Source organism: Aspergillus foveolatus (assembly GCF_047715535.1).
Source record: "Aspergillus foveolatus strain CBS 279.81 unplaced genomic scaffold BDW70scaffold_132, whole genome shotgun sequence".
Lineage (NCBI taxonomy): Eukaryota > Fungi > Ascomycota > Eurotiomycetes > Eurotiales > Aspergillaceae > Aspergillus > Aspergillus foveolatus.
The window spans coordinates 2,843-30,218 of NW_027396196.1; the positions used below are offsets into that span (position 1 = coordinate 2,843).

At 49.9% G+C, this 27,376-nt stretch overlaps 9 protein-coding genes across 9 annotated transcripts in view; 5 read left to right on the forward strand and 4 right to left on the reverse strand.

Moving 5' to 3' along the window:
* The window catches only part of BDW70DRAFT_166530 (uncharacterized protein), a gene marked incomplete at both ends in the record, with an annotated part of 4,829 nt that extends 1,831 nt beyond the window's left edge, over nt 1–2,998 (reverse strand). The window contains 2 exons of the mRNA XM_073742009.1: nt 23–1,247; nt 1,987–2,998. Coding sequence (XP_073590986.1) covers nt 23–1,247; nt 1,987–2,998 — 2,237 coding nt within the window. The remainder of the gene's footprint in view (nt 1–22; nt 1,248–1,986) is intronic.
* Nucleotides 2,999–5,453: 2,455 nt separating this feature from the next.
* Nucleotides 5,454–8,832, reverse strand: BDW70DRAFT_145259 (ATP-binding protein). Its single transcript, XM_073738402.1, has 4 exons — nt 8,642–8,832; nt 7,392–8,588; nt 6,531–7,326; nt 5,454–6,476 (listed from the first exon to the last, which is right to left on the reverse strand). Exons 1-4 carry the CDS (start codon nt 8,717–8,719, stop codon nt 5,674–5,676), a joined length of 2,874 nt encoding a protein of 957 aa, XP_073590987.1. The 5' UTR covers nt 8,720–8,832; the 3' UTR covers nt 5,454–5,673.
* Nucleotides 8,833–8,977: 145 nt separating this feature from the next.
* BDW70DRAFT_145266 (uncharacterized protein) lies at nt 8,978–11,696 on the forward strand. Its single transcript, XM_073738404.1, has 6 exons — nt 8,978–9,478; nt 9,533–9,851; nt 9,915–10,113; nt 10,172–10,519; nt 10,582–10,638; nt 10,686–11,696. The coding sequence occupies exons 1-6, from the start codon at nt 9,237–9,239 to the stop codon at nt 11,492–11,494; spliced, it is 1,974 nt and encodes a 657-aa protein (XP_073590988.1). The 5' UTR covers nt 8,978–9,236; the 3' UTR covers nt 11,495–11,696.
* Nucleotides 11,697–11,702: 6 nt separating this feature from the next.
* On the forward strand, nt 11,703–12,294 carry BDW70DRAFT_145268 (uncharacterized protein). The gene has a single exon (XM_073738405.1). It carries the CDS (start codon nt 12,008–12,010, stop codon nt 12,248–12,250), a length of 243 nt encoding a protein of 80 aa, XP_073590989.1. The 5' UTR covers nt 11,703–12,007; the 3' UTR covers nt 12,251–12,294.
* Nucleotides 12,295–13,081: 787 nt separating this feature from the next.
* Nucleotides 13,082–14,716, forward strand: BDW70DRAFT_164740 (uncharacterized protein; the record flags this gene model as incomplete). Its single annotated transcript, XM_073741540.1, has 3 exons — nt 13,082–13,273; nt 13,326–13,947; nt 14,475–14,716. The coding sequence occupies 3 exons, from the start codon at nt 13,082–13,084 to the stop codon at nt 14,714–14,716; spliced, it is 1,056 nt and encodes a 351-aa protein (XP_073590990.1).
* A 225-nt stretch (nt 14,717–14,941) lies between these two features.
* On the forward strand, nt 14,942–15,712 carry BDW70DRAFT_164741 (uncharacterized protein; the record flags this gene model as incomplete). Its single annotated transcript, XM_073741541.1, has 1 exon — nt 14,942–15,712. One exon carries the CDS (start codon nt 14,942–14,944, stop codon nt 15,710–15,712), a length of 771 nt encoding a protein of 256 aa, XP_073590991.1.
* Nucleotides 15,713–18,875: 3,163 nt separating this feature from the next.
* BDW70DRAFT_154397 (uncharacterized protein) lies at nt 18,876–19,865 on the reverse strand (the record flags this gene model as incomplete). Its single annotated transcript, XM_073739840.1, has 1 exon — nt 18,876–19,865. One exon carries the CDS (start codon nt 19,863–19,865, stop codon nt 18,876–18,878), a length of 990 nt encoding a protein of 329 aa, XP_073590992.1.
* A 625-nt stretch (nt 19,866–20,490) lies between these two features.
* BDW70DRAFT_154398 (uncharacterized protein) lies at nt 20,491–23,017 on the forward strand (the record flags this gene model as incomplete). The annotated part of the gene is made up of 6 exons (XM_073739841.1): nt 20,491–20,577; nt 21,462–21,723; nt 21,782–21,993; nt 22,047–22,117; nt 22,388–22,751; nt 22,832–23,017. 6 exons carry the CDS (start codon nt 20,491–20,493, stop codon nt 23,015–23,017), a joined length of 1,182 nt encoding a protein of 393 aa, XP_073590993.1.
* A 1,497-nt stretch (nt 23,018–24,514) lies between these two features.
* Nucleotides 24,515–26,867, reverse strand: BDW70DRAFT_21776 (Zn(II)2Cys6 transcription factor). Its single transcript, XM_073743521.1, has one exon. It carries the CDS (start codon nt 26,780–26,782, stop codon nt 24,611–24,613), a length of 2,172 nt encoding a protein of 723 aa, XP_073590994.1. The 5' UTR covers nt 26,783–26,867; the 3' UTR covers nt 24,515–24,610.
* Between the last annotated feature and the right edge of the window lie 509 nt (nt 26,868–27,376).

The following is a 27,376-nucleotide window of genomic DNA, read 5'->3' on the forward strand; positions in this document are numbered from 1 at the left end:
GCCTGCCAGTGCTCGCTGGTACATCTCCTCTGCCTCTCTCACCTTGCCCTGATTGTGGTAGAGACCCCCAAGATTGTTGACTGTCCCAAGGGCGGATGTGTGGTCAGGGCCCAGTGCCTTCTCCCTGCCTGCCAGAGCTCGCTGATACATCTCCTCTGCCTCTTTAAGTTTGCCCTGTTTGTTGTAGAGATTCCCAAGATTGTTGACTATAGCAAGGGTAGATGTGTGGTCAGGGCCCAGTGCCTTCTCCCTGCCTGCCAGTGCTCGCTGGTACATCTCCTCTGCCTCTTTCAGCTTGCCCTGATTGTTGTAGAGAAGACCAAGATTGTTGACTGTCATAAGGGTGGATGGGTGGTCAGGGCCCAGTGCCTCCTCATAGCCTGCCAGTGCTCGCTGAAACATCTCCTCTGCCTCTCTCACCTTGCCCTGATCAGAGTAGAGACTCCCAAGATTGTTGACTGTCATAAGGGTAGATGTGTGGTCAGGGCCCAGTGCCTTCTCCCTGCCTGCCAGTGCTCGCTGATACATCTCCTCTGCATCTTTTAATTTGCCTTGATCCGAGAAGAGACTACCCAAGCGATGAAAGGCTCCCAAAATGTTAAGTCTATCTTCAGGCCATATATCAAGCCAATGGTCTATATTCCTTTGAATCAGATTATTTGCATGAGGAAGTAAACGCTGCTCAAGCCTTGCAAAATCTCTGGTATCCTCACTGGGGACTGTATATCCAACCGAGATGAACGCCAGCTCCTGTAGTTGGTTTGTGAGGTCATTGGAGGCAGCAATATGATAACACCACTCCTGTACCACGGGATGCAGAGTATAGCTTCCCTCCTGCTGCTTTATTTCAACAAGCGAGAACTCAACTAGTGCTTTTATCTTTGTCTTAAAGACCAGCTTGCTTAACAATGCTGCCTCAAGCCATGGTGGCGGGTTGGAATAGTCCAACCCGTTTCGAATCAGTTCATACCAGATATCCTGGTTATCGAAAAATGCGAGTAAGAGCAAGAGTTTCGCGGCAGTGGGATCACGTTTCTGGATCTCTTTATAGGTGATAATCCATGTTTGTACAATGTTGCCTTGCTGGTATTGGCGTGTGGGTGCTGACTGACACTGCAAGTCGAACCAGGAAGCCCGGTAGAACTCCAAATACTCTTTAAAATTTGTTCCTGTTTGACGCATGAAGGCCCCAGCTATGACAATTGCCAGCGAGAGCCCATCTAGCAGGCTGACAAGATTCATAAGATCTGTTGACATTAGTCATGGTCTTCTAGTCTAGCTAATAGTACAGTACCTTGTTCAGCTCCTATATATGCAATGCCTTTAGCTGCAAAGCCGCTGCTTTGCAACAATAGTTGCATAGCATCTTTGTGCATAAGTTTCTGAACTGGAAATGACTTCCCAAGTTCAGTGAGCCCTTGGAGCCGGGAAGTGATCATGATAGATCCATGATCAGCCTTTGGAAAGAATTCGTAGACATCAAATCCACAGTGACCATGGCCTTGGATTGGAGAATACTGGTCAACGTTGTCAAAGATAATGAGCCATCTAGTGTTGCCTGGCCTTGCTAGCCACTGTAGTACTTGATTTGCCCTTTGTACTGCTTCCTCTTCGTTGACTGCCTGATCCTCTATAGGCTGTCCTTGTATCTGAGAGAGGCAAGAACTCAAAGATGAAACCAAGGCAGATTGATCCTTGCCGTTCAGCCAGAATATGGCTGTAAATTCATTCTTGTGTTTTCGTGCAAATTGAACTGCTAGTTGTGTTTTGCCAATCCCACCCAGACCATGGAGGACAGCCACCTTTCGTGTCTGTGAACTTGCTGGTTGTAGATAATCCCATAGACAGTTTAGTTCTTCTTCTCGTCCAATAAACTCCTCAATTGCAGGAACCGCTGAAAGATCTAGCGGGATATGAAATTTGTTGGTGTCTAAAAGAAAGTGAAATTTAGCATACAGGTACACTAATCTCGGGTTTAGTGCTAACCTTCTCGAGCAGTGGGCTCCCAGTACTCCAAGAAAGATTTGGCGGCCGCAGCTCCAGTCGCCGCTGCATATGCTTGCCATGCTTTATTCTTGTGGCTATCTGCATAGTCACACACCCCTTTTATAATGATGCATGATATGTTGTCCCACACCCCTGCACCCTCCATCTCGAAACCAACAACACCTTCTGACTGGACCAAACGATCACGGTGCTCGCCTGATTTCATCACGGTATCAGCAGATGCAACTGTCCCAATATGGACTCTTGGGCTGTTGTGTTCTGTGCTAGGCCGACGTCGACATACCCGGTCCATATCACAGCCTAGAGAAGTACAAGGTGATTCGACAGCTGTCTTGCAGATATCTTCGGACATGCTATCAAGACAAGGACACGCAGGTGAAGTAAAGCCATAGTGCTTATGTTGGTATGAAGCTTCGAAGAGGATGTCATCAATAGTTGGGTAATGCCAATCAGATAGTGATTCCTGAAGTGCTTGTAGATGTTGTAGCAGCTTATCTTGAAGGTCTTTGCGCGATCGCCTTGCCTGGAGACTTGCCAGTATTGAACAGATAGCTCGGTTTGGTCGTCCAAGCGTGTCCCTGACGCCCAGTTTCTTTTCAAAGCCATTGGGATACTGCCTGCCGAAGTCATATTGTACCACAGAGTCACTGATTATAACATCCCCTAGAAAGACCTCCCCACCAGATAATGGGTATGGTGCACCTCCACAAATACCGACAACCAGCGCCACTTCAATCCTTTTGTAGCTGATTTTCAAGCTCGATGCCACACTGGCTGCACTCCCTTTGCCCATGCCAGGCATATAGCACACCACAACATTATGATTTCCAATCCTCCCGTTAACATATGCATTATCATCGCCCGGTTCTTTCCTGTAGTGTTCGCCCAACCTGTCATAAGTTTCGTCAAAAAGCTCTTCAACTGCCTCTGCTTCGAGTGTCAGCGCGCAGATGATCACGATCGCAAATTCATCCCGGCTAGATGGGCGCATCGGCGCAAGTTGATAGTGATAAATCTAATAGTTTCAAATAAAGAATCAGTCTTGGTATCTTGGATGGATAGACAGCTGCTGGTGAAGTAAAGGTAAAAGCAACAGGCCTCTCAGTTCCTCAATGTATTAATTACCTTCAGCCTCACGGCCAGTCTTGTGACATGATCTACACCAACCAAATATCTGCATTAGTCGCTGGAAAGAGGGGTAATCAGTAATCAGGAGTCAGCAAGGCTGAGAGCAACCTAACTTTGTGACAGACAAGACTCCATCCATCTTTGGGTATATTGTGGCCTAAATCTTGCCGAGTCCACAGATATACACGCGAGGATTGATTTCCCACCCAAAGGGGGAATAAGATGAAGCTGGTAAAGGATGCCCAAGCAAGTGATGGCATCAGAGAGAAGGGGCATGAATCGCGCATGTAACAGTGCTCGGGCTAACTCTCGGACTGACAAGGAAAGCCAAGTCCAGCACTGACAACACTCCACGTAGCAGAAACCTCCAGATAACCACCACAGGTTTCGTCAGGCATCATGGCACCAAATTTAAAGCCTCCACAACTCGAACTCATCCACCATATGATACAAAGCAAATCACTAACAGCACCCCAGATGGCCTACGCCGCCGGCTGCAGCAAACGCTCCATAATAAATATCTGGTCCAACCTACAGGCGTTCGGAGATGTCAGAGCCCCTTGGAACAACGTCGGACGCCCGCGTAGTATCACACCACCCATGCTAGAAGCCCTTTTAGAACGGCTGAAGGAGAAGCTGACTTTATATCTGGATGAGCTTGCTGTATTTATCTACGATGAATTCGGAAAACACATTACTATACAGAGTATAAGCAGGATGCTCGCTTCCATTGGATGGTCGAAGAAGGCAGCTCGGCAGATTGCCAAGGAACAAAATGCGGACTTACGAGACTACTACCTGCACAGTCTGTCTTCTTATTCGTCCTATCAGCTGGTCTATGTGGATGAGTCGGGCTGTGATAAGAGGGCAGGTTTTCGGCGAACTGGCTGGTCCCCTCTTGGTATAACGCCAGTCCAGGTTTCCAAGTTCCACCGAGACCAACGCTATCAAATATTGCCCGCCTACACCCAGGAGGGTGTTCTCCTCTCTCGAGTATTCCAGGGCTCCACTGACACTAGCATGTTTGAGGATTTTATCGAGCAACTTCTTCAACACTGTAACAGATGGCCGGAGCCACATTCCATAATTATTATGGATAACGCTTCCTTTCACCGTACCAAGTGAATCAGACAGATGTGCCTTACTGCAGGAGTCAAATTGTTATATCTTTCGCCTTATTCTCCAGATCTAAATCCTATTGAGGAGTTCTTTTCTGAGCTAAAGCAATTCATTAAGCGGAGATGGAACAAGTATGAAGAAAACCCAGGTCAAGGCTTTGACGCTTTTCTTGAGTGGTGTTTGGGGGTAGTTGGTACGAGAGTGCGGAGTGCCAAAGGCCACTTTCGGCATGCAGGTGTCCTGATAGAGGAATACAGATAGCATGCATTGGATATATAACAAAGTACATAAACCAGAAGATATTTAATCGGAAACAACAGACTCCTGCCTGCTCAAGCAATCAATGCCTCCTTACCCATCCACCTTACAATAATAGTTGTCTACCCAGTATCTAATATCCTTGACGAACCGTCGGGCAATACCCCATTTCACACCCCGGTCTTTGAAGTACTCGGGATCGCTCAATTCGTCAATCTGGTCCAAGTCTAACCCATCATCAAGAGCCACTTTACATGCTTTTCGAAACTCATCCTTCCATGATTCATTCCCCACTTGCGATTGCTGCCATTCACAGTATGCTTGAGCATTAGCATCACAAAGACCTGTTATATAAAGTCGCGAAGCCTTGGGTAGATAGGCGGATTCACTTTCTGCAGGTGACGATGATGACAGCTCCGGGCCGTCATTCTTCCAATATTGTCACATGCTGGCTGCGGCGCAGCTGGTTGATTGGCTGACGTCGTTCAGTCATTCAGACAGGCCCTTCTACTTATACTATCCTAGAGAAGCCACTCTGTGGCTAGACAATAGTGCTGCAGCTCACTCACCTTGTCACTCTTCCTCAGCCTCTTGCCACCCACTTTCTCACCCGAGTGAAAAATATCACCCAAATCACTCGCACTCACCCTGTAAACTAGTAGCATTTACAGATAAAGCAGCAACTAGCTCAGGGCTCATCTACTGTTCGACCGCGTTCAACCAGTGGCTTAAGTACGGCTGAGCGGACGGGAAGCCCTGTTTTGCACACCCTATGGTCGTATGTGCTCGCTGGGACATACACCGTAATGATAAGCTCCTGACATAGACTAAATGAGCGTGCAGGGTGAGATCTCCCCGTTGGCTTTCCTGGCTGCTTTTGCCTTGTTCACTATAAACCCTAATTCCCAGACCCTACCGTACGGCGCATATTGCACCTGACCTGCGTATCCCTGGCATGAGTGTGGCAACTCTGTAATATGCAGTATTATAAAGGATGGAGATTCTTCAAAAAAGATCTAACACGATATGCCTTCTGCATACCTAGGTACAGGAAAGTATAAAACAAATAGTACTGGTGCTATGGACCAGGCTTGAATAAACCTTTTAGACTATCCCATTGAACAGCACCATGGTATAAACACTTATGACCCCAAATCATCGTCACCTCTTGCTGCCTCTCGTCGAAGCCTTCCTATTCTTCAGTTTCGCCAACTGGAGCTGAAGCTCTAGCTTTTTGACCTCATCCGCCTGGTCGTCCTCCTCTTCATTGTCACCCTCACTCTCCTCCTCTTCTTCATCCGTGCTTTCGTCATCATCACTAGAGTACCTGTCATAACTTGTTCCCTGCGGCCTGCCTGGATTGGCCGGAGGACTAAGGAAATTGGTTCCCCGGCGAACAATGCCCGATTTAGAGGCACGAGAATTCTCTTGCATTGTGCTCCGCGAAGCAAACATGGCGGATGCCTCGTCCACTCGCAGCGCATCCCTAGCAGCCAAGAACGAATAGGTATCCTCATTAAAGGTACCATAAATGTCACTAATGTAGTCGTCAAAATGAGCCGTGATCTGCGCGACATATCGGAAATGTTTTGCCTTCAACAGTGGTCTCTCGAGATTTGCGACATTCTTCTCATCGTAAAATTCCCAGTTGGCAAGGGCAATAGCCGTCTGAAAGGCATTCTTGATCTGGCGGCCGTTCCAGCGTCGCGTCGGCCGGTCCAGATTCCGTTGCCAGTGCTGGTCTGCAAAACGTCGAATCTTCTTCTCCTCCATGTCCAGGTTGAGGTTACTTTCCTTGATTCGCTGGATGTTCTTCTCCCAGATCTCTTTCGTCTGGCGCTCTTCGAGCTTGGGATAGTAGAGACAGACGTGGATTCGAGAACGGAAAGCTTCGTCGAACTCGCCCACCCGGTTGGTGGTAAGAATGATGACTCCGGAGAAGTATTCAAGAACCCGGAGGAAGACTGCCAGTCGGTCAGCGCTGTGTATAGGCATTTTCAATGGAGGAGCATTATTACCAGATACCAGACTGTTCCTGGCAATATCTCCGCGCTCTCGCTTGGCCAGGAAGACGTCCGCCTCGTCTAACAGGAGCACACACCTCCAGCGATGGGCCAGTTTACAAAACGAGTCCAGGTTCTTTTCCGCCTCCTCTGCGATGGTGCCAATGTGGCCGCATGTTATTGATAGCAGGGGCCGGTTCAGCTCAATGGCAATGCACTCTGCCGTCGATGTCTTTCCCACCCCAGGCGCTCCATGAAGCAGGATAATCAGCCCCTTGCCTTTGGCGGGCACAGCGTCCATGGAGAACTGCCCCTGCACATGATTGGAGCCTCCATGTGGCAGTCTGACCTGGTTGGTGATCAATGCTTGCAGAACCCTCTTGTGCTCAGTCGGTAGGACCAAGTCCTCCAGTTTGGATCGCGCCTGTTTGTCGCGGATCGAGATCTCCTGCAGCAGGCTGACGTTCAAGGCCACCCATCGGCGATCCAGAAGAGAGTATCCGTATACTCGTGGAGGGAGTAGGAGGAGCTGATCATCAGACAGCTGAATGTCCTTAACGGGCCGGCTGGTCAAGAGATCCGTCGCGGTAAAATACTCGCTATGTCGATATTCCTCGAATGCAGCGTCGTTGAAGACATCCGTCACCCAGTCACCGTCGCTCTTTTGTGGGAAGAAGTCCGACACTTCTCTTGAGTCTGCCTCGGTGTGCGTAAGGACAATGCCACCACCTGTCCCTAGGCTGAAGGCCGGGAGCGTGTCCTGGAAATGCGTCACTCCAGCTTCCTGGTCAACAATCACCTCGCCGTGAACCTGGCGTTCGGTCAGAGGATACGTTCGCGCTTTGGGATCATGGTTTGGGGGAAGGGGGGAGCTACTTCGAATGCTTCAATACGATGATTCCGGTGCTTAAATGGGCTGTTCTTGGACTCTTCGATGGTGTTCCCATGGTACTCCATATGCTTTCCCTGTGCCACCTCCATAAAGCGAGCGCCTCTCGCAACGAGTTGCTTCTCCAGCACCTCCTTCTGCGGGTCGAATTGAAGCGGCCGCAGAGGAAGTGAAGCTATGGGTCTTTTCCCCGAGTACGGGGTGATGGCGAACCGTTTTGGTCGCGGCGCCAGGCGAACCCCGTCCGACTCTAGATAGAAGCAGTCAATGATGAAATTGGTCATCTGCGCGCTGGAACGCCTCACGGCGTCACGGCACCTCCTTTCGTCCTCGGATTCCGAGTCCCACACGCGGTAATTCACCGGGTCGAAATACGACAGTTTCTTGGTATCAAAGCAGACTCGCCCGCCGGTGACGTGGAGCACTCGAAACGCCTGTCGCCGACTATCGTCGTCCTGGACTGTGCGGTAGATGACATCTCCCGGTTTGTACAGTTGCCAGAGGTGCTCAAACGCGATCTCTCTCAATGTGTTCGCCTGGATTGCGCGCTTGATCTCGAAGATATCTCTCATGTCGTGGTCCATGAACTCAACGAGGCAGCGGAGCTCATCTCGTTCTCGCCTTAGCTGTGCCGCCATTGCTCTGGTGTGCTCGATATCCTCTTGTTTAGCCGGACGACTCATCTCGTCCTCTGCTTGCTTGCACAAAGATTCGGTACTTTCCAGCAGGTCTTTGATGTCGGACTCGAACTCGACCAGGTACTTGAACGGGCGCACAAGGACATTCTGCTCTTCGGTGAAGAGGGTTTCCGTGCACGATTCGAGGATATTCAGCAGATATTTCGAATTGATTGCTAAACGATATGGGGCGTACTGGCGGTCCTGCTTCGACGTTTCTGCATCTTGTTCCAAAGCCTGAAGATTGGTGGTGGATTGGCTATTTCTTCGTGCTTGACGCAGCACGAGGCTGCTACTCCCTTTCGACGAGGTCAAGAGGATACTTTGTTCCGGATCAATGGAGCGCAATTTCTTGACCGCGCGCCAATTTTCCGGCGGGACTCGCGTGATTTTGATCTCTTGGGCGGGTTTGTCGCTCGTATTCCTGCTGGCGCTTAGATCAATAATCATCCGCGTACGAGCCCGGGGCAATAAAGCACCTTGAACTTGCTGGAGGCTTATCTGCTCCTGGCGCTTGGTAAGTATAGGACCTGATGGGTATTGACATCGTGTGGACATACTGGTCTCTGTCGGGGACACCACGCCGGCTTTACTCCCGTCGCCAGACGAGATCGACCCCGGAATTCCTTTCGCAGCATCCATTGCTGCCGCAGCTAGGGGAGCAGTGGCCTTGACGAGCTCATCACTTGCTGCTGGCGGAGCGGCGTCTCCCATATGTCAGATTCACCTCGGCAGGATAAAATCGCGGAATCCTTAAGGATCAGTCGAGTAAGGAAATGATTTCTGGCACTCGCTAGGCTATATGTAGTGAGCCTCAAGCGACTACGACCTGATAGCGCAATATTGCACGAATCAGCAGGCGTGATACTACCAGTGCGTCCGCCACAGCCTTGTGTGCGTATAAGCACTAGGTGCCGGTAAGACCAATCAACTCCTGCCAACGCATCTTAAATGAAGTACCCTGCAGCTTCAAGAAAGCCAGTGCCAAAGCGCATCTCCTACCCCGCCAGTTGATATGGAGTCGCATGTTGACTGTCGCGACTTATCTCCTCATCACTGATCCAGGCCTTGCGCACATCGTCCACCTCCGCCCACACGCATATCCGAAGCTTTATACCATCACCATCGGTATCTCTCGACCAAAGCTAAGAAGTCATGAGCCACGCGACGGGTAGGCCCGCTCGCCACGGCCTAGGCAGCTTGGTAGATGGCTATATGAGACGAAAGCTGCGCCGCGACATTCATCCCGCCCTTGAAGCTCTCGGAGATCACAACAACGAGTCGGCGGTAAATTCTCAAGTGATCAGATCGCAGAGCTCGGTTCGAGGGGAGGACACAGAACCCATGGAGCTAGTTACGAGCACGCCGAGTGCCGTTGACAAGGACAATAACGACTTGTAGGAAGTTTACCCTAAGCCCATATCTTCACAACTAACGTCTACTGTGTATAGAGACGAACTATACCGCGATGCTATGCTCGAGAAAGACCGGTTCCAAGAGGCAATGGAGGCCTACGAGCAGACTACGGCCGGGTCCAAATTCAAAACTCACGTTACAAGCAAATCACTGCATACGTGGGAGGAGGTGCTTGACGAGGTGAATAGGGCAGCAGAGACCTACCATTCGCGCGCGGCAGTCTGGGGAAAGATCAGAGCTGGCCTGCGCCGGCTGGGAGATAACAGCAAGGTCTTTGAGGCGTGGGCCGCCCTCTTACCGTCCGGGTCGGACTGTGCCACGGTGATCAGTGGTGGACTGAAACTGATCTTGACAGTATGCGGGTCCCATCGAGGTTGGTTTCTCTGGAGAGGACCAGTTTACTGATGAGCCCTGCAGGCTGCAGCACGCTTGTCTGATTTACGCAGGGAGATATCGGATGCGCTGGTTGAGATTCCGTCGCGGCTTGCGTGCATTCATCAAGCCTTGAACATTTTCAAGGGGTCGAAGGACTTGCATAGATGCAGCATTTCCCTCTATGTGGCCACTCTTGCGCTGCTGCACAATATAGTGTCCTGGTACAGAATGACAGCGATCAGTATGTCATTTTCTCAGCCCAATAGCATGGTCAAGCAGCTTACAGCTGACCTTGCCAGAAAAACTTGGTCTCAGTCTTCTCTTGCAGGGCTCGTATGAGCAAAACATGGATTCACTCCTTCAGACTCTACGCGCAGAGTCAGAGCGGTTTGACAGGGCAGCCCGACTCTGCTCCTATGGAGCAATTGAGGAGACGAGACTGATCTCTATCAAGAACGAGCAAATTCTCAGTGGCTACGTGGATCAGTCAATGGCTCGATGGGACAACTTTCAGACTGAGCTTCGATCCACTCAAGCAAGTACTCGGGACGGAATTCACACGCTCCATCACCAAGTGTCGGATTTGCATGCTATCATGGAGCGGTTTCTAGGCAGCCATGACGCTGTGGACCCAAAGACGCTGAATGGTAAGTCTATCCTGCTGAGAGTCCGCTCTCTGCAACTAACCGGCGCTACTCTATTGATCCAGTGAGAGGACCAATGCTTCCCTCAGACAAAGCCGCCGTCAATCGAAGATCCCAGCAGAGTAAGTGCATGACCATCCATCCTGACTGCATTTGTAACCTAGCCCAGTGTACCTCCGCTCCCGTGACTACGCCTTCTCAGCTCTCAACTACGACCCCTCGACCCTCGAAAAAGACCTAGCAGCTAACCTGCACAACGTCTGGCACCTCCCTCTGCTATACCAGAACCGCCTTCTTGCAACAATGCAGACACCGGAACTGCACGCCTGGATCACGACTCCATACTCCTCCGCCCTTTTCCTGAACCTCAATACACCCGCCGTATCCCCTCTCCATGCATCATCCTCCTTCCTCCCTGCAAAGCTTGTCCAATCAATCAATGAACAACCATCTGAAAACATCATCACACTCGCATTCTTCTGCGGCGCACATGCCCGTCTAACGGACTCCCATTCCGGCCCACAAGGAACAATGCGGAGCCTCGTGGCCCAACTCCTCGAGTCACATCCCGGGTTCGATCTCCAGACAGTGCAGAGGACAGCGCAGCTCCGTGGAGACGATGTCCATGGTCTGTGCGAGGTCTTCCATGACCTCGTCGGCCAACTTCCGGCGGATGTTGTGGTATTCTGTGTCGTGGACGGGGTGACCGCATTCGAAGAGCGGATGGGGCTAAGAGAAAGTGGGGAGGAAGTAGTCCAGGCGCTGGTGCGGACTGTTCAGGAATGTGCCCAGGGGAAGCCCGTTGGTGGAAGGTGTGTGCTCAAGTTATTATTGACCAGTCCCAGGAATAGTCGGCGGCTGTGGAGATTGATTCCAGGTGAAGTGGGAGATGTAGTTTGGATGCCGGATGCCGTGCCTTCGTTGGGCGGCTTTACGGTGGGCAAGTGGAACGCGAGTGTTGGAGGAGCGTTAAATTAGACTTTTTCCATATAAATACTAATCTACAGTAGGTACGGCAGGGTATTCAAGAGCACAGTCGTGCCATTTGCATGTGGTCACCCATCATACTACTCACCAGCTGGCGTGTGGTAGCAGTAGCAGTTCAGCTCCCAGCTCCGCCACAGATTCTATATGGCCACCCTCTTCACCTCCTCCCCTTCCACTCTTCTGCGTCCGGTGCCTGGATATGTTTAAACGGGAAACGACTGGCATGGACCTGTTTGGACGTGTGTTTTGCCTGGTCACATGGCAGCGGGTAATGTTAGTGGTTGTGCTGGCGGGTGAGAGCTTGGGTGCGAAACGACTGCGGGGGATCGTGCGCCAGCGGACAAATAGGGGAAGAGAGATGATGACGATCTAAGGATTACCAGCTAGAGATTCGGTGGGTGGACTTGACGATGACGAGAAGAAAGGTGGTTTATTCTTCCGCCAAAGTGCGCTGGGTGAATCGTCGCAGCATTGATTAGGCGTTGCATTCTTCACGACCAAGTCATGGTTCGATTCACCTGGCTGCGGTGGATAAGAAGGTCTTTTTCCTTTAGTCTTGTTTCTTGCTCACCTCGTTATTCTGACTCGGTATATTGGCGGCGTTGTTGCTTGCTGATGTCAAGATCAAACCAGGGAGTTCCCAAACTGGATGACCGGCTATCCATCTGCCTTTATGCTTTCGTACGGGTTTCATTCTTGGTCGCCGTTTTTGCTATCGGAGGACGAGCTGGACTTTCCAGATACTAAGACGACGGGATGTACCTACTTCTACCCAGTAACCACAATTAATCGTAATCCGGCCTCCTGAGGAACTTATCCTCTGCATATTTAGTCTCTAGATATCGAGGTTGACCATCGTGAGATTTAGAAAGATATAACCCCAACACCCCTGCTCGGAGCAATTAGGCAGAGTATGACTCTTGTTCTCCGGGATGTGCAGGTTCGCCAGGGCATGCATCTAGTTATAACCCCCCCCGTAAGTGATCCATGATGCCAACGATGGGCGCCTAGATCCGACGTTGCTTAAGCTTATGATTCCATTTTCTCTGTATTGTTTTGTGCTGATTGTGCAGACAAAGCCCCATCAAGAAAGGGGCCAGCGGTCCTCGTAGCCGCGACATGTGCTGCATCAGATAGCTGGATATAAACCCGTTCAAATGTGCCGCTTGCCAACCGTGCCTCAAAAGCAGCAGGAAAGATATACCAACATCTGCAAAGCCTGCGGAGGGAAAAAACATTATGCCTTAGAATGCCCTTTTCGAGCGACTGTAAGGAAGAGCAAACGCGATGCAGAAAGACTCTCTTTAACACCCGCCTCCTCTTCAAAAGGGGCCCAAGACCTAGTTAGCCCTTATGGGAGAGCGCATGTCCGACTGAAAGGATTGCTTGAAGAAGATAATAGCATTGCCACTACGTGAATGACAGTCACAGTAGAGAATAATGAAGCAGGAAACACTATAGCGAGCGTCGTTATCTACTTACTAGAGACATAACAGCGTACGTAAAGCTATATTCTTTTCTTGTTCCACTCCTGCATCTTACATCTTTTACGCCTCGGTTACCATTGGACAAACTATCATGTCTCCGTTCCGTTCAACTCCATCAACTTCTGCTATCAGAGACGCAAAAGTCACAGAGGAATTTTCTGAAGGCCATTCTCATGCGGAGATAAATTCCCACTGTGCTCATCCGTCATGGCTTCGAGTCGCAACCACGGCACTTGCTCCCCGTTGCGCACGTCTTCCTCGTCTTCGCCACCACCATCCATTTGTATATCAACAGCTGCCTCGAAACGGGCCATCCGCAGCTTTTCGTCTAACAGCAGAGGTTTATCTACATCGTCCTCATTCGCCTCATCCTCTTCATCACTACCGCTCACCTCCGCATCAAAAGCTCCCTCGAAACCACCCCTCCGTATCTCTTTGCCCCCATTATCTCAAGGGGAGACGCCCTATCCACACCACCCTCATCCTCACGGTACCGCTCCCCTTCCTCTGCTGAGTCAGAAACTTCAAAGGATTCTTCTAAAGACAGGGTAGAAAGGCGCCATCGTTCAACGCGGGATAAGGTCAGCGAGGCCGTCGCAAACAAACGCGGTGACACTTTTGGTGCCAGTGAGTTGGAAGAGGTTTTAAATCTCTATAACCGTTGCGAGGAGTTAGAACACCTTATCCTTATGGGAGATTCCACGGCGCTACTTATTAATTGTCTGCGAGCGGCACAAAAAGCAACACTCAAAGAAGGCGAACCTCTGCTCCCGCACCTCGACATGTTGGCTGACAAAACTGCATCCAAGGAAAGAAGGCAGAGAAAAACCGGGGACGTCGGCCAGGTTACCCCGATTATCAAGAGGTGCATCCAGTACCTTGTGAGCCAGGATGAACGCATGTCTATAGACATGGAGACGGTCAGGTTGGCGGTACAAACGTACCGCACACGCTGCAGTGAGGTTCATACAGGCTTTAGGGGACCGGAGGCACCAAAGGGCAGAGAAAAGCGAAAAGAAAGATTAAGAGCGACGTTGAAAAGGTGTCGAGTAGATGCTAGAAAGCGAGCGGTACAAACAAATTATTCGTTTCTATGGGGCCGGCACGCAGTGGCTGGATAGCCACCACGAACCACCAGCAGATCGGCGAGGGCGAGGTGGGAGGGAAACTAGAAGGGTATACGGACGAAGAGGATACAGACACACAAGACGGTGTATTGTAGGTGGCAAAAATAGATGTGCAAAGAAAAGAAGAAAGAGACACGGACATGCCGATACTTTGCTCTCGAAGATAGGGGCAAAGAGATAGCAAGAATAAAAATCTGATAATGACACGAAACACTGCCCTAGCGGTTGAAAATATCTCAAAGAGGCCTCAATCCTTGATAGATGTAAGACTCTATCCTCGACCCTTATATAATTTGATACTCAATGATCAAAAGTACCTGTTCGGGTCATCCCAAATCTCATTAAATCTACCATTAGTCAACGCTCTTATGGCTATCAACCTCACCACCATGTCAACCAGCAAACGAATGGAGGCCCTCGTCAAAGCCGACAGGACCGGCGGTAACCCCAGACTCGCAAGCATCTACGCCGGTTGGTATAAGGCCCCCAACGGACAACGCTACTTCGGATTCGGCAAAGTCGTCGAGGTTGGCATTACGCACGACGACAGTGTCTACGTCGATGTCGAGCCAGCACAGGACTTGCCAGGCAGCAAATAGGACTTCTTTGACCCCTTCACCGACAAAGACATGTCGCGTGACCAGTATCCGGCGCGGTTGAAAGGCCATTGGAAGCGGGATGGCAACAACAAACAGCGTGACGGGGTTCAGTTTGAAAGAAAGCAAGGCCTGAAGCCGGGCGACGTGGCATTTGGCGTTAAGAATCTGTGAGACAACTAAGCTCTATGGGTGTCAGAAGGATCGTCACGCCCATTTTGGAGAAAGATGGCCACACCACACGGAGCTACTACGTCGAACCTATGCCAGTGCGCGGTGGATTTCCGTTCTGGGAATTGTCGTCTTACCACGATATTGCTGTGGAAGACCTGCTGCGGTCTTCTTATTCTGGGAGTCTGGACGCAGCAGCGTGAGAACAAGGACCGGCCTAGACGGAAAAATCAGTCAAGTTCTCTCGACCACTGGTACGGTCAGCTCCCGCGCATCCCAATGATGGCGCGTGCACAACCACGCCTAGGGCAGGAGCATTCCGGCATGTATTTTGCGCCCGATGGGCAGTGGTTTGCTGGGGTGAGTAAGGTCATCACCGTCGGGCTTGTCTCCGGATACCCAGATTATAACGTGTTTTATATCTTTGTCGAGCCGATCCCTGGGAAGAGCGGCGGCGATTACGACTTCTTCCACCCTGTCACTCGGGAGTGGATGGACGCGTTGCTGAGCAACCCGATCCCTGGCATGGCCTGCAGCCAGAGTGAGCGCAGAAACCTGCCCGCTCGCTGGAGGGAGCTCCCTGCTATTCACCGCAGGCCTCAGCTCGGCGAGGAGTACCCTGGACGGTACTGCCCGCCCAAGGCACCGAAGGGGGATGTTTATATTGGGGTGGGTAAGGTGGTGAAGACAGGAGTAGTCAAGCAGGGCCGCATCTGGGTCGACGTGCTTCCTATCCCGGGGAAGAGTGGCGGCAACTACGAGTTCTTTGACCCGTGGACTGGGCAGAATATGCCGGATGAGTACTGGCCGGATGAGGAGTGTTGGTAGCAAGGCGGGACTTTATAGACGAATCTTTATGGACCGATTCTTATTCTTTGACAGCATTTTTTGTGTTGTTCCGATTACCGGCAGCAATGACCAACATCATATATCGCATCAAAGTGTCGTAAGTACAGTTGCATCTCGTGTCATTGACTGACCGAACGTTTCTGGCCGCGTTGGAGCACGGCCCCGCGTGGTCTCGGCCTGAGGACACTCCTAATGACTTCGTGTGGCAAGGGCGCCCTCGCGCATACTCTGTGGACCTCGTTTATAATGCATATGGGCAGCCCCTGGCCGGAGGGGGTGACTATTCCTTGACCACCGACCCCTACCTGGAATTAACCGGCTCAATGCCGTATGCGCTTCTGACAGTAATAATAAGGTCTGGGACCCCGTAGATCGCATCTACAAGTATTTCTTTGTCGACTGCACTATCATATTTGGTTCTCCCAGTGTGCCCTATAAACGCGACCACTAGCGGGAAAATTGAGGGCCCGTACTGTGAATCCTTAAACCTAATTTCTGAGAGACTGACGAGTTCGTACAGAACTCTGACTCGACGGTAACTGGTGTTAGAACGTCAAAGCCGTTCCGGCCGATGAGCTCGAAGATTTCTTCGGCAAGAGTTTTCTAAAATCATTGGGGCCAGCACGCAATCGTCAACTTTAAGAAAAGCCACTGAGAGAGCAACTGAAACGTCCAAGAAAACGAAGCATCTAAATCACCACCACGGACACCGCCAACATGAGCACCGGCAGGGTGATGCCTTCCAAAAAGTAGAGCTGCGGGATAGATTGTCGAATGACTCGTCCCTTGGGGTGAAGAGCGCAAAGTAGGTATAATCTGCAATTCTCTTGGAAGTTGAAACGGAGGAGGAATAATTCTTATTTATCCTTGGCCAAATTGTGAATGCTTTAACCTTCACACCAGTACCTGTGTATCTGCATCACTTAGAGGAAAACTTCAGCTTTATAATAGAAGCCACAATGTAAGTGCCGGGTTCGAGATAAGTTTTCATATGCTCTAGACCAGTAGAGGTGGTTCCCTTAGTGGAGCCTTTAGACGATGACTGTGGCTGTAGGCAGGAGTAATAATTAAGATAAAGATAATCTAATCAGAAGGCTGCATATAGGCACAAAGTGTACTGTCTCATCCTAGTAACCTGGACATCTTACAGAAACAAAGGCGACAGGCATAGTACGGCAATACATGCAAACCTTCGACCAAGACGTTCCTCTATTCGGTATTTTGGCTCTTGGACGGGAATGTGCTCTGAGAATAACTGAGGACGCCTGGTACCCCGAATATATCCCCAATAAAATTATGGGAAGCTTCGATGCCGAAGAGGGGATTTTTCAGCGAGAGGAGTTCTGGAGAGCTTGGGCACTATCCTTGACTTGTTTAAACTCTTGGGAATATCATGGCAGAAAACTAGCTCAGAAAATATCTTCTATTTGAGAGGCGTCAGATCTGAAGAGGATGGAAAGGAACAAGCTGTACAAGTAGGGTGTCTACACCAACAACACTTAACGGGACCGCCAGTACAGCGTCGGAAAGCTGCAAGGAACGATACTCTTCACACGTTAATTCTCAAATGAAACTGACGCCACGAATTTCTCCAGATCTAGCTCCATCAACCGATCATGGTCTTGAAGGTTGTCCTTCTGGCAACAACACTCCACACATGGAGAATCGGAAGAATAGCCCGAAGTGCAAGAGCCACATTTGAATATGTTTTTTTGGGCTGATACTCAGTTGCACTTCGTAACTTCTTTCAATGGATCAGTAATCGGCCTGACACCTACTTTTCGTTCCGTGAAGAACCATATCCAGCTCCGTTTGACCAGCCCTAATATCATTTCATTAGTCATTTTTAGGAACAGTATACTGTATAAACGGTTCCCGCTTTAGCTTCAGTTCAGACAACTCTTTGTAGAGCGGACCTGACGAATTACAATCTATTCATAGTCGCATGACTTCAATGTTGTCTTGTTAGCGTGTCTCTGAATGACTTGTTGGAGGATGACGATTTCAGGTAAACCTTAAGAGAAAATTGGGTGCCGCCGCTGACCTTGTACAAACAAAGTCTGCTGCAATATTGAAATCCAATAGTAGTCCGATTAGATAAAGCATGACTAGCTTGGAACTTCGCCTGCACCTAGACATACCCACGTCTCCTGAGAAACTCGAGCCTGCTATTTTCTAGGCTCTGAAGAGAGCCCTGCGTTCTCGTTAAAGATCCATTATGCCTTCAAAGACAGTCTTTTTGTCTATGTGCACTCATTACATTGACGATGGGCTTACCAGTTATTTGGATGAGTATGCTTCCTAGTTTACATTTTCCTACAGGTTTTATTACGGCTTCCTAACATGTCCTCTGCAGTGCCGAGGCCAAGGAGCTGGTTTACAAGCATACAAGGGAAGTAAATAAATTAAACTGTTGACGATACGTCCAACAAAGAGCTATAGCATAGTCGGATACAGCGATTGCTAGCAGCTTTGACCCTGGACCTCACGCACCTCACCTCCTGAGCAGTAAAATCAGGGCGTACAAGATGCACATTAAGCCCGCCCTTTCGCACTCCAGTCTCACAAAGGATGTGCTTGATGACAGCTGCAACTGCTCCTCCTGCAGCTCTTTATCAAGACCTTCTACCAATACAATAAACAAAAACAATCCAAGGATGAGTTATAAATCGCGAGCCGAGAACTGGCGCAGGGAACTGATAATATTCAGAATAAGAAGCATTTTCCTGGTCCAGAGTGGAGTATAAAAAGATCCAATTATTTTACGATTAATGTGCTAAATCCATTCACAGGGTTTTGCTCAAGTATTTTAAGCAATGAAATATGGTACAAAACCTAAATAGTACTTTCCTCTTTATTATAAGTAGTCACCCAAAGCCAGTCTTTATATCCCCTTTCCTGATCATAGATTGCCCCAAAAATGATTAGGTTAACATATTTCTTACTTCTTTCAACCTGCTATCTCTAAATGCAAATCATCGCACAAGTTGCTTAGAGGAAGTTGTTCAGCATCTTGTACTAAGGTGGATAAGACATAGAAGTAGATATACTTTATGTAGGTAGTAGCAGCGGAAAAAAGCGACCTGGAAATCACAGTGTAAGAAATGCCTAGCGACGCCAGCTAGAAGCCGGTTTGCTTATTCTAAACCACCTGTTCCCTTTTCTTCCTCCTCATACCACGTAGAGCATGCACCCACTCACTTCCAATATTCAAAATAAGCGTCCCCAGCAGCGAAAGCGCAACAGCCACGATAAGCACGACACAAACCACACTGAGACACCGAAATATATAAAACACAGTATACCACTGCTCGGGACCGCTGACAAGAGCTTCAGCAGCAAGCTCAACCTGCATGGCACTCAACAGGAGCGAGACCATGGCGAAAATAAACAGAAAATGCCCGTAGAATCTACTAAAGTAGGCACTATACTGCGGACGCCCCCATTCATAGCGGGTCCGGTGCAGGAGGAACTTGGAATAGAAGTTTAGGCGCGTTAGCCGAATCTCACCGTAGTGGTATCTTGGGGAGACCTCGGCATCGGCGATGGACTGGGCGTGGGCGATGAAGTTTGAGAATTCAGCCCAGGTAATGTTCCCAGGGAGGAGGTTGGTTGCTTGGGCTATAGTGAAGTCGGATTCGTGTTGGATGAGGTAGTAGTAGCTGCGTAGGAGACCCTTTGCGGCCGACACGATGGTTTCGCGGTCGTGGGAGGGGGCGACGAGAGAAGTTGAGGTAAGGAACTTGCTCCAGAAGTTGTAGGAGAGGAGGTATTTGGGAAGGGGCTTGATGAAGATTTGCGAGTGCTTCCAGGTTAGGTGGAGACGGGGAAACTCGGTTATCACGATATCGCGGCCTTTTACGCGTTGGAAATGCAGCGGGTAGATATTTGAACTCGAGTAGGTGGTCATAATCCATAGTCGGGGGGCCATGAAGTCGAGCTCTGGCGTGCATAGGTCTCTGACTAGGAACTTGGTAAGAGCACTGGGTGTGCTGAACCATCTGCCTGGGTGGCCGGGGAGTCGCAAGTTTTTAAGCTCGGTTTGCTCATTAGCCAGAATGTTCTCATCGAGGTGTTTGTCAATATCCGTCAGCAGATGATATTGCCGATCAAATGGCACATATCTCTCCATGGTGTTCGGGGCCATTGCTGGTGTTCAAACCAGGAAAAGCCTTGCAAAAATGTCAACAGCCAACAGCCGCATAGAAACCCGTCTCAGGTAAACAGGTAGTGGTTGCATAACAAGGCTGCCCTTGATCGTCGAATTGATCGGTCGCGCGTCATATGCGTACAAGTACTGTAGGGCTGAAATGCGAATCAATCGAAGAACGGGATATAGACTTCAATCAAAATGAGGCCCTATACATAGGGTAACCCCGAAAGGACCTTTTTTTTTTTTCTATTTAAGAATAATGCAAGATCAACGAGTCATGAAGACTATTTAGCTAGCGGTTCGGATGATCAAATTGTGCCTCCGGTCACAAACCCGCCTATTGGTGCCTAGTCAGCTACCCCGCACGAAGTTCCGGCCTCTACCTAGCCAGATTCTGGAAATATGGCCTATCTGAGGCTGTCTCAGCTATTCTGGGATGGCCGCTGAAAGACGACCCGCTGAAATCCATTGTTTCTCTTTGCAGCAACCACAAGTCAAACGCCACGGTGCTTCAAAATATGGTAACATTTTCGCAGCTGTATACGCCTCAGAACCCCGCTAAGCAAGGCAGGCTTATGTCACAGTCGAGGAAGATGACCTCGGAATGAACGTTCTCCACGACATTCGAGATGGACCCAGGGGCGCTGATTATTTTGGAAGTCCCGGAAGTTCTATGCTCAGACCCAGTAGAGTAAGAATCACAATCTCTTGCATCTCCAAGAGCATGGTTTCTCATATTCTGAAAAGCATAGTGGCGATCCATGGCATTGGAGCGCACCCATTCCACACGTGGTCATACTGGGACCCTGCTAGAAAAAGCATCGTGAACTGGCTGAGAGATGAAGATATGCTATTGACGGACCTTTCTCCGGCCCGTGTCATGATATTTGGTTATCGGTCCGAATGGAAGGGACAGCGACCGAGTGACGTGACTTCTGCTGAAGTCGCCAATAGGTTGTTGGACAGTCTGGCAAGGGCTCGAAAGGTGAGAGGAGATTCTGACATGCGAATCACCCAATCATGACCTCGTACTAAAGAACCCCCAGGGTGTTGAAGACCGACCTATCCTATTCATTGCGCACTGTGTCGGTGGGCTGGTTCTAGCAAGGGTAGGCATGCCTCTGCCCTGCTGCTATTGACAACATATTGATCGGGTCGGCCAGAGCCTGTTGACAGCATACCACGACGAGCTCCACCAAAATAAATGGGCTCGGATTTTTAGCGCCACCTTAGGTATAGTCTTTATGGGTGTGCCATTTCGAGGCGCCCACGGGGCGTTAGCAAACGGGCAAATCTTATCCGCCGCTCAACGGCAAATTGACAGCCTGGAAAACGAGAACGAACGACGTGAAGCCCATATTATAAAGCGCATACTGGAAATCCTCAGACCTGGAAACGAGATGCTTTTCAGCCTGATGACTGATTTTCTGGCAATCGATCATGAACTGATGCCGCAAATGGTTTGTTGTTATGAGACGCAGTGTTCTAATGTCTGGAAAATAGTGAACATGAACCGAGAAAAGGTTAGGTTTATCTTTTCCTGCGGTTTTATGAGAACTCATCTAATTTGTGAAGGAAATACTGGTACCCCGAGATTCTGCTACACTGGATGGCGTGCAATCTTTGCTTATGGAAACAGACCATTTCGGTCTAAACAAATTCAGGGGGCGGACGGAGGAATACCGTATGCTGGTGAATAAGTTGCAGGCGTTTCGGTCTGAGGAGGCTTACAGCGCCTACTCAGCTCGACGAGCCAGAATGATGAGAATCAATCCGCCCCTTGCTCGTCGCTGGAGGCAAGAGCTAGCTGGGGAAGTAGTGGCAATTCCTGATTTAGGTAAGTCGTAATCCAGCTATTTTCAGGTGTGCGCCCAGGGGTGGTTAACTTCCTATAGGGTTCAAATATTGCTCCAGCTCGCAGAGGACGTTGCATGGTGGAGCTGTTCTAAAACGAAAGCGCTCCGAAAACAATGATAATGTATATCACCAGTCTCGCTCGCGGTACATAAGCTTGCAAATGCAGATTGAAAGGCAACAGCCAGTGTATTTCATGGATGCCTTGGGCAGGGTCACTCCTTTTCATCTTGAATTTATCCGCTCGGTCGAGGTGCGTGAACAACCGGCACGGCTGCCCTAGATGCTAATGACATCCCATATTAGGCATTTATTACTGTATTGAAAGACAACTTTCGCGATTATGGACCCGCTGCAGAGATGATAGAAAGGGGAGAGTTCGCGCTATTTGATATGGGAACGTGCCGTGATATCGATCTCACCAGGAAATGGGACACGCTCTTTCGACCCGGCCAGGCAATTGCAATGTGTATGGTCTTCTGGCATGACGGGATTGGAGATGACTCTTGCCCATCGTGTAAAAGCGCCTTCCCAGGGCCGACCTCTAATGCAATTCAATGGTGAGTAGTAATCCATCGACCAGCCAATTTATTTGAGTGCCTTTCACATCTTCGTCTTCTTTATAGATTAATGGACATACTGACAAGAGGTAGCCCTGTCTGCGGATCCATCTTTCGGCGGATCCAGGACTTGGAGAGTGGCATTGACTCGAAGATTCGTTCTCGGCGGATTTTCGATGGATATTCTGACGATGGTGATTTCTGGTCTGACTCGGCAGGTCTGCAGGAGTTGGAAAGACTCAATGCGCCTACCGTTGCTACACCGCCCGTTGAACATGATGACGTACAGGACGAGCTGGATGAAACCATCGCTCTGTTCCGTAATGTTCGGATCATATCAACACCCTCTGTTAAACGCTCCACTAAGGTATGGTGCTCCGTACAAGCAAGCGTCTGGTATTACAACGATGCCGAGAGGGAGAATAGGACGGGATGGTGCTTTGTTGAAAATGTAAGTGGAATGCTTTCTTAGATCATGACACCTTGTGGTGGCAAGTATGCCTGTTCAAACGATTGATGAGAAAGCACAAGGGCGACACCGTGGTCCTCGAGTGCCGCCAGGACCACAGCGTTGTTTTCTTTTATCGACAAATCTCACCCAAGGACCGTGGATTTAGGTGGGGATTGGGGTGTGACTTTCTCTGGAGAGACTCTGACGATTGTGGCGGCTGGCATTTCCAGTTTCAAAACAGAAAGGACGCCCAGGTTATATGGTAGGTTCCCCTATAATTTATGTCTGAACGTATGTAATTGATATCTGTAGGGATTACATCCGGTGCAGACCTGATATAAGAATCAAATCTTCTACAGGCGGTCTAGGCCTACCCTTATTCCCAGACGAAAATGCAGCACCCTTACACGGAGTCAGGGGACGGGATTGGGGCTTGTACGCTGATTGGTGAAAGCCTTCAGAGCCGCAATCTGACCTGCCTTGATACGCAACGCCATGATCTTTCGTAATTGGGTTATTGCGATGCTTTGTCTCTCAGGGCGGGGGCATCATTTCCCAAGGCGACTAACGAGGGAATCATAAAAGTCGCGAGTGGGAAGGGGGTGTTTAAATGACGACTAATAGGCAGAGGTCTTCATTCTCTGGGAATAAGCTTGTTCTCGCGGACAGGCGTTGCAACTTAACTGGTGTTAGATAGAAGGCCGTATTGGCCACCCAATATGCTCGCCGTAATGATGAGCGGATCAGACGATGAAACCGCAAGTGAGCCTCTGGATAAACTGCGTTAGTGTGGATCCACGTTCGTCTTGTCGTCCTCGCTTTTGGCCTACAATTCGTTTACCCCACTTTATCACATCACAAGAGTCCAAATGTGAGCAGAGGTATAACCTGCGGGTCGGTTTCTGTTAGAGCTTTAATGAGGCAGTTGCTATTGTATGTGACCAATTGTCGAAGGCCCGAGGTTAGGGGTTCCGTGACAGATTGCCGGATGACTGGCTGGGGGCGACTACTATGCTGGAGAAGCAATGAGGATTGCGTGTTAGGCGCCCGGCACTAAGTGACCAGATCGGGCAACTGTATCGTCAGCTGTCATTCGATGGTTGTAGAGATATTGGGGGTTTCTGGCCCCGCTGCCGACAGGGATTAGTCCATTGGACTTGGCAGACTGCACGCAGAATTAAGGTGCAAGGACGATTCTATTGACCTTCCCACTCAGCGAAAAGGGCCAACCCTGCTTGGAGAGCTAATTTCTGACTAATATACTGGTTGTCAGTTCTCACTCCTAGATTATTCACTCTAGGAATGCTAATATTTTCAGCCTATGATATGGATGGGTTAAATGAAGACGTTAGTTCAAGCACTACCTGCAAGAGCTGAGCAATAGAGCAACTCACACATTATAAACAGCTTCAACAGCCGCACCCTGCTTGAATTGTAAAGGACAACATGGGTGATTGCCATGGCGCCTTGAGGACTTTCTAGATTTTCGAAGAATTTGTGGAATGGGTTCACAATGAGTGTTGAAAATTGTTTGATGATATATGCCGTGTGATAATACAAAATATCAAGGGCGGATCTTATACCGTGTACAGCGACCATTACTAACTGGTAGGTAGTTTGTCGTCCATATTTGAAATAATCATTTGTCAGTCATATAGCCGTACATATAGACAAAGTGTCAGTTTCTTGAGTCATCTGTCGAAGGGGTTGTTGCTCCGGAATTGATTTCCCGACTACAGATAGAACCAATATACACTCTATTCAACGGGGACTGTCATCTAGTATTGTCATGCTGCAATAGATACGCCCGGCTGCCTGTTATACAGCACTACAGCACTCACTAGAGAGATGACCACAGCCTATTCAGGCAAAAACAGCTCCGGCGGTAAATCGAACAGACTCTCCAGCATAGGATTCCCTTGCCACCGATCATCCCCCAGCAAAGCATTGAAAACGCCCGCCTCGCTTGCAGAGTTAATAGCGCCGCCTATACCAGAAGCCTCAGCAGCCCCCACGACACGACCCTCCTGCCCACCTTCGGCGGTCCACGACTGCTGCTCCAAACAGCGACTCGACAGATTCTCAAACAGCTGCAAGATAAACGTCCCACAATCCCAAAATTCACTAATAGCCTGCAAAACCATCTGGCAGGAGCTAAGCGCCGACCGACCAAGGCGGGCGACCAGTTTATTCGGGCTCCTCATCTGCTCGTAGAAAGCCGCCTGCGCGAGGAAGATACCGTGGTATAGCTCGTGGGGCACGGTCAGCAGCGCTGATTTCGTAACGAGCGTGGACACGACGGTGGGAATATGATGCGCAGCAGAGTCGATGATTTTTTCGATCTTGCGCTCGTCGCGGCGACATGTATCTTCGCCGCGCATGTGGCCGAGATATATCAAGATCAGGTGGTGGTTGTATTGGACGGACAGGGACATGGAAAACGGGTTCGAGGGATCCGGCACCTCGGCGTCCCAGGTTAACGTAGTAACCAGGTCTGCTTTCCATCGGGTCAGCTTTGCAAAGAGGTCTTCTGACTTCACTGGCTGTCTCCCAGGGTAGAACCGGCTGATGATGATCTCGCGCATAATCTGTGAAAGCTTCGCGGTCTCGATCTGATACTGTGCGTATCGATGAGTAGAGGGGTTCTCCAGAAAATCTGGGGCCATGGCATCGTGCGCGAAATCCTCTATTGTCAACATATCTGCATCGGCCTGGTCAAGGTCAATGCGGAACGGACGCCCTACCAGGGTACCGCATATGCTGTCTCGAACAACCAGGGCCCACCATAATCTTCGCATTAAGCTTTTGTCTTGTGGTTGCATATTGGTTACTGCAATGGTCGAGCGGTGGATCCCTATGGCTTCGGCAATTGTCACGGCCGTACTGATCCACGAGTAGAAGTTCCAGTAGGTATTCGGACCGCCGCCGTAGAATGATAGAAGAAAAGTGCTCTGGAGGATAGTGATCTTATTTGTTTCATATCCCATATCAAAAAGCGCTTTAGCCTTCTTATAGAAAAATGAACGGGCCTCGTGCCGGGAATGAAAGCCCAGAAGGCTCAGGACGGACTGGGAGGCAAATGTCACTGCAATAAAGCTAATGGCATAAGTGAGGATTAACGACAAGTGATCATTCTTGTACTGTTCTACGAATTCTTGGCGATTGACAATTGGATAGAGCGGGTAGACGTGGTCCAGAAAGACCGAAATGAGGGCATCTAGATGTGCCTTTTCCGGCAAACTGAACACTCCCTTGGCCTGTAGATATTCGAGGTCCTCGGGCAACATGTGTGTGGGCTGTGACTGGAAGGGGACATTCCCTTGGGACCCTGGGAAAGGAGGGCCTAGGTGGTGCAGTTTTGGTTGGCTGCCGTCCTTGAGGCCACCCAGGACGATGGCCAGGGGAAAGGATTCTCCGAGGTAAGTGATGGAACATTTGTCAATCCAGTCTCGTCTGTTTTCGCGGTTATTCAGGAAATGGTCAAACATCGCGGACCACGAGATATGTTGGTAGGAGGAGCCGTCGCTCGGAGTCCCAGAGGACACCTGGGTATGCGGAAGCTCGCTCGCTGGGGGCGGCGCTTCCTGAGCCTGTAAGTTGGAGGGTTCAACGCCGGTCTGAGGATGGGCATGGCCGATGCCTCCTGACCTCCACGCGGTAAAGTCCGGAGCAGATGAACCGGTGGGAAAAGATGCAGCAATATCAGTTCCAGTCGCAGGTAGTGCTCCAGAACCTTCAGGCCCCATCTGATAATTTGAACATTGCGACAGCAGATCTCCGGCGACAGCAGCCAGGGTTCTTGCGCGTATATCATCCCTGCCTATTTTCTGACGCAGGGCGCTCCGGGTATATGTCCCCCGTTTCGTCTCCCGGAGCACACAATCCGCGTGGTGATCTCGCACGCAGTGAGTGCATGGCATGTGTTGCATGGCGTCACACTTGATCCGTTTCTCATGGCAGCGCGTACATGCCTTTCCCGCCCGCAGGCGCGACCTGGTCGGCTGTCTGTTAGGACTCCGTGCATCTGCCATTGCTCGATCATGTCGGCAGTATCAGAGCTTCGTCGGCCGATATGACAACTGGATCTTGTAGAGCGTCATGCTAGATGGCGAGAAGAGAGGAAAAAGAACGACTGAGTTATTAGTCAGCCATATAGCCGGTGGTTTGGTTTGGTTTGATTTGATTTGATTTGATTTGATTTTATTATTTAACGTCACTCGGCGGATCACGGGGCCCACGTGATCTGCGGCCTCCCAGGGGGCATCTGGACGTGCTGTCTAAATAGAACTCCCTAAAACTAGCTAGATACAGGTTTGGAGCAGCAACTATGGACAATATATGTTGGAAATGAGCGGAAGAAGCATCCGGCGCTACCCTGGCCAGGTCTTCGAGGGCAGATGCCCGTTTTGACTACCTATAGATTGGGGGGAGGGGCCGTACCCTTTGTCCAGGTAGATGTGTGGACTGTCGCACTTTCAAGCGCTCCGGCGGGCCCAGTTCGGGCATATGTCCTTGAAAAAGGATGATTCTTGCACGATGCGGCTGAATTCCTCAGCCCCGGCAGCTGTACTTAAGAGCCAGTCTATTGTTTTTGACGGGCCATCCTTTATACATCTCCATCTATC

Excerpts from the sequence above, each read along its gene's own strand:
- BDW70DRAFT_145259 (XM_073738402.1), bottom strand. The coding sequence starts at position 8,719 with ATGCTGCGAAAGGAATTCCGGGGTCGATCTCGTCTGGCGACGGGAGTA. Across the intron at positions 7,327-7,391 it reads ATCGTATTGAAGCATTCGAA|GTTCACGGCGAGGTGATTGT; the intron begins GTAGCTCCCCCC and ends ACCGAACGCCAG. Across the intron at positions 6,477-6,530 it reads CAGGAACAGTCTGGTATCTG|TCTTCCTCCGGGTTCTTGAA; the intron begins GTAATAATGCTC and ends ACCGACTGGCAG.
- BDW70DRAFT_145266 (XM_073738404.1), top strand. The coding sequence starts at position 9,237 with ATGAGCCACGCGACGGGTAGGCCCGCTCGCCACGGCCTAGGCAGCTTG. Across the intron at positions 9,479-9,532 it reads GACAAGGACAATAACGACTT|AGACGAACTATACCGCGATG; the intron begins GTAGGAAGTTTA and ends TACTGTGTATAG. Across the intron at positions 9,852-9,914 it reads GACTGAAACTGATCTTGACA|GCTGCAGCACGCTTGTCTGA; the intron begins GTATGCGGGTCC and ends TGAGCCCTGCAG.
- BDW70DRAFT_145268 (XM_073738405.1), top strand. The coding sequence starts at position 12,008 with ATGGTTCGATTCACCTGGCTGCGGTGGATAAGAAGGTCTTTTTCCTTT.
- BDW70DRAFT_21776 (XM_073743521.1), bottom strand. The coding sequence starts at position 26,782 with ATGGCAGATGCACGGAGTCCTAACAGACAGCCGACCAGGTCGCGCCTG.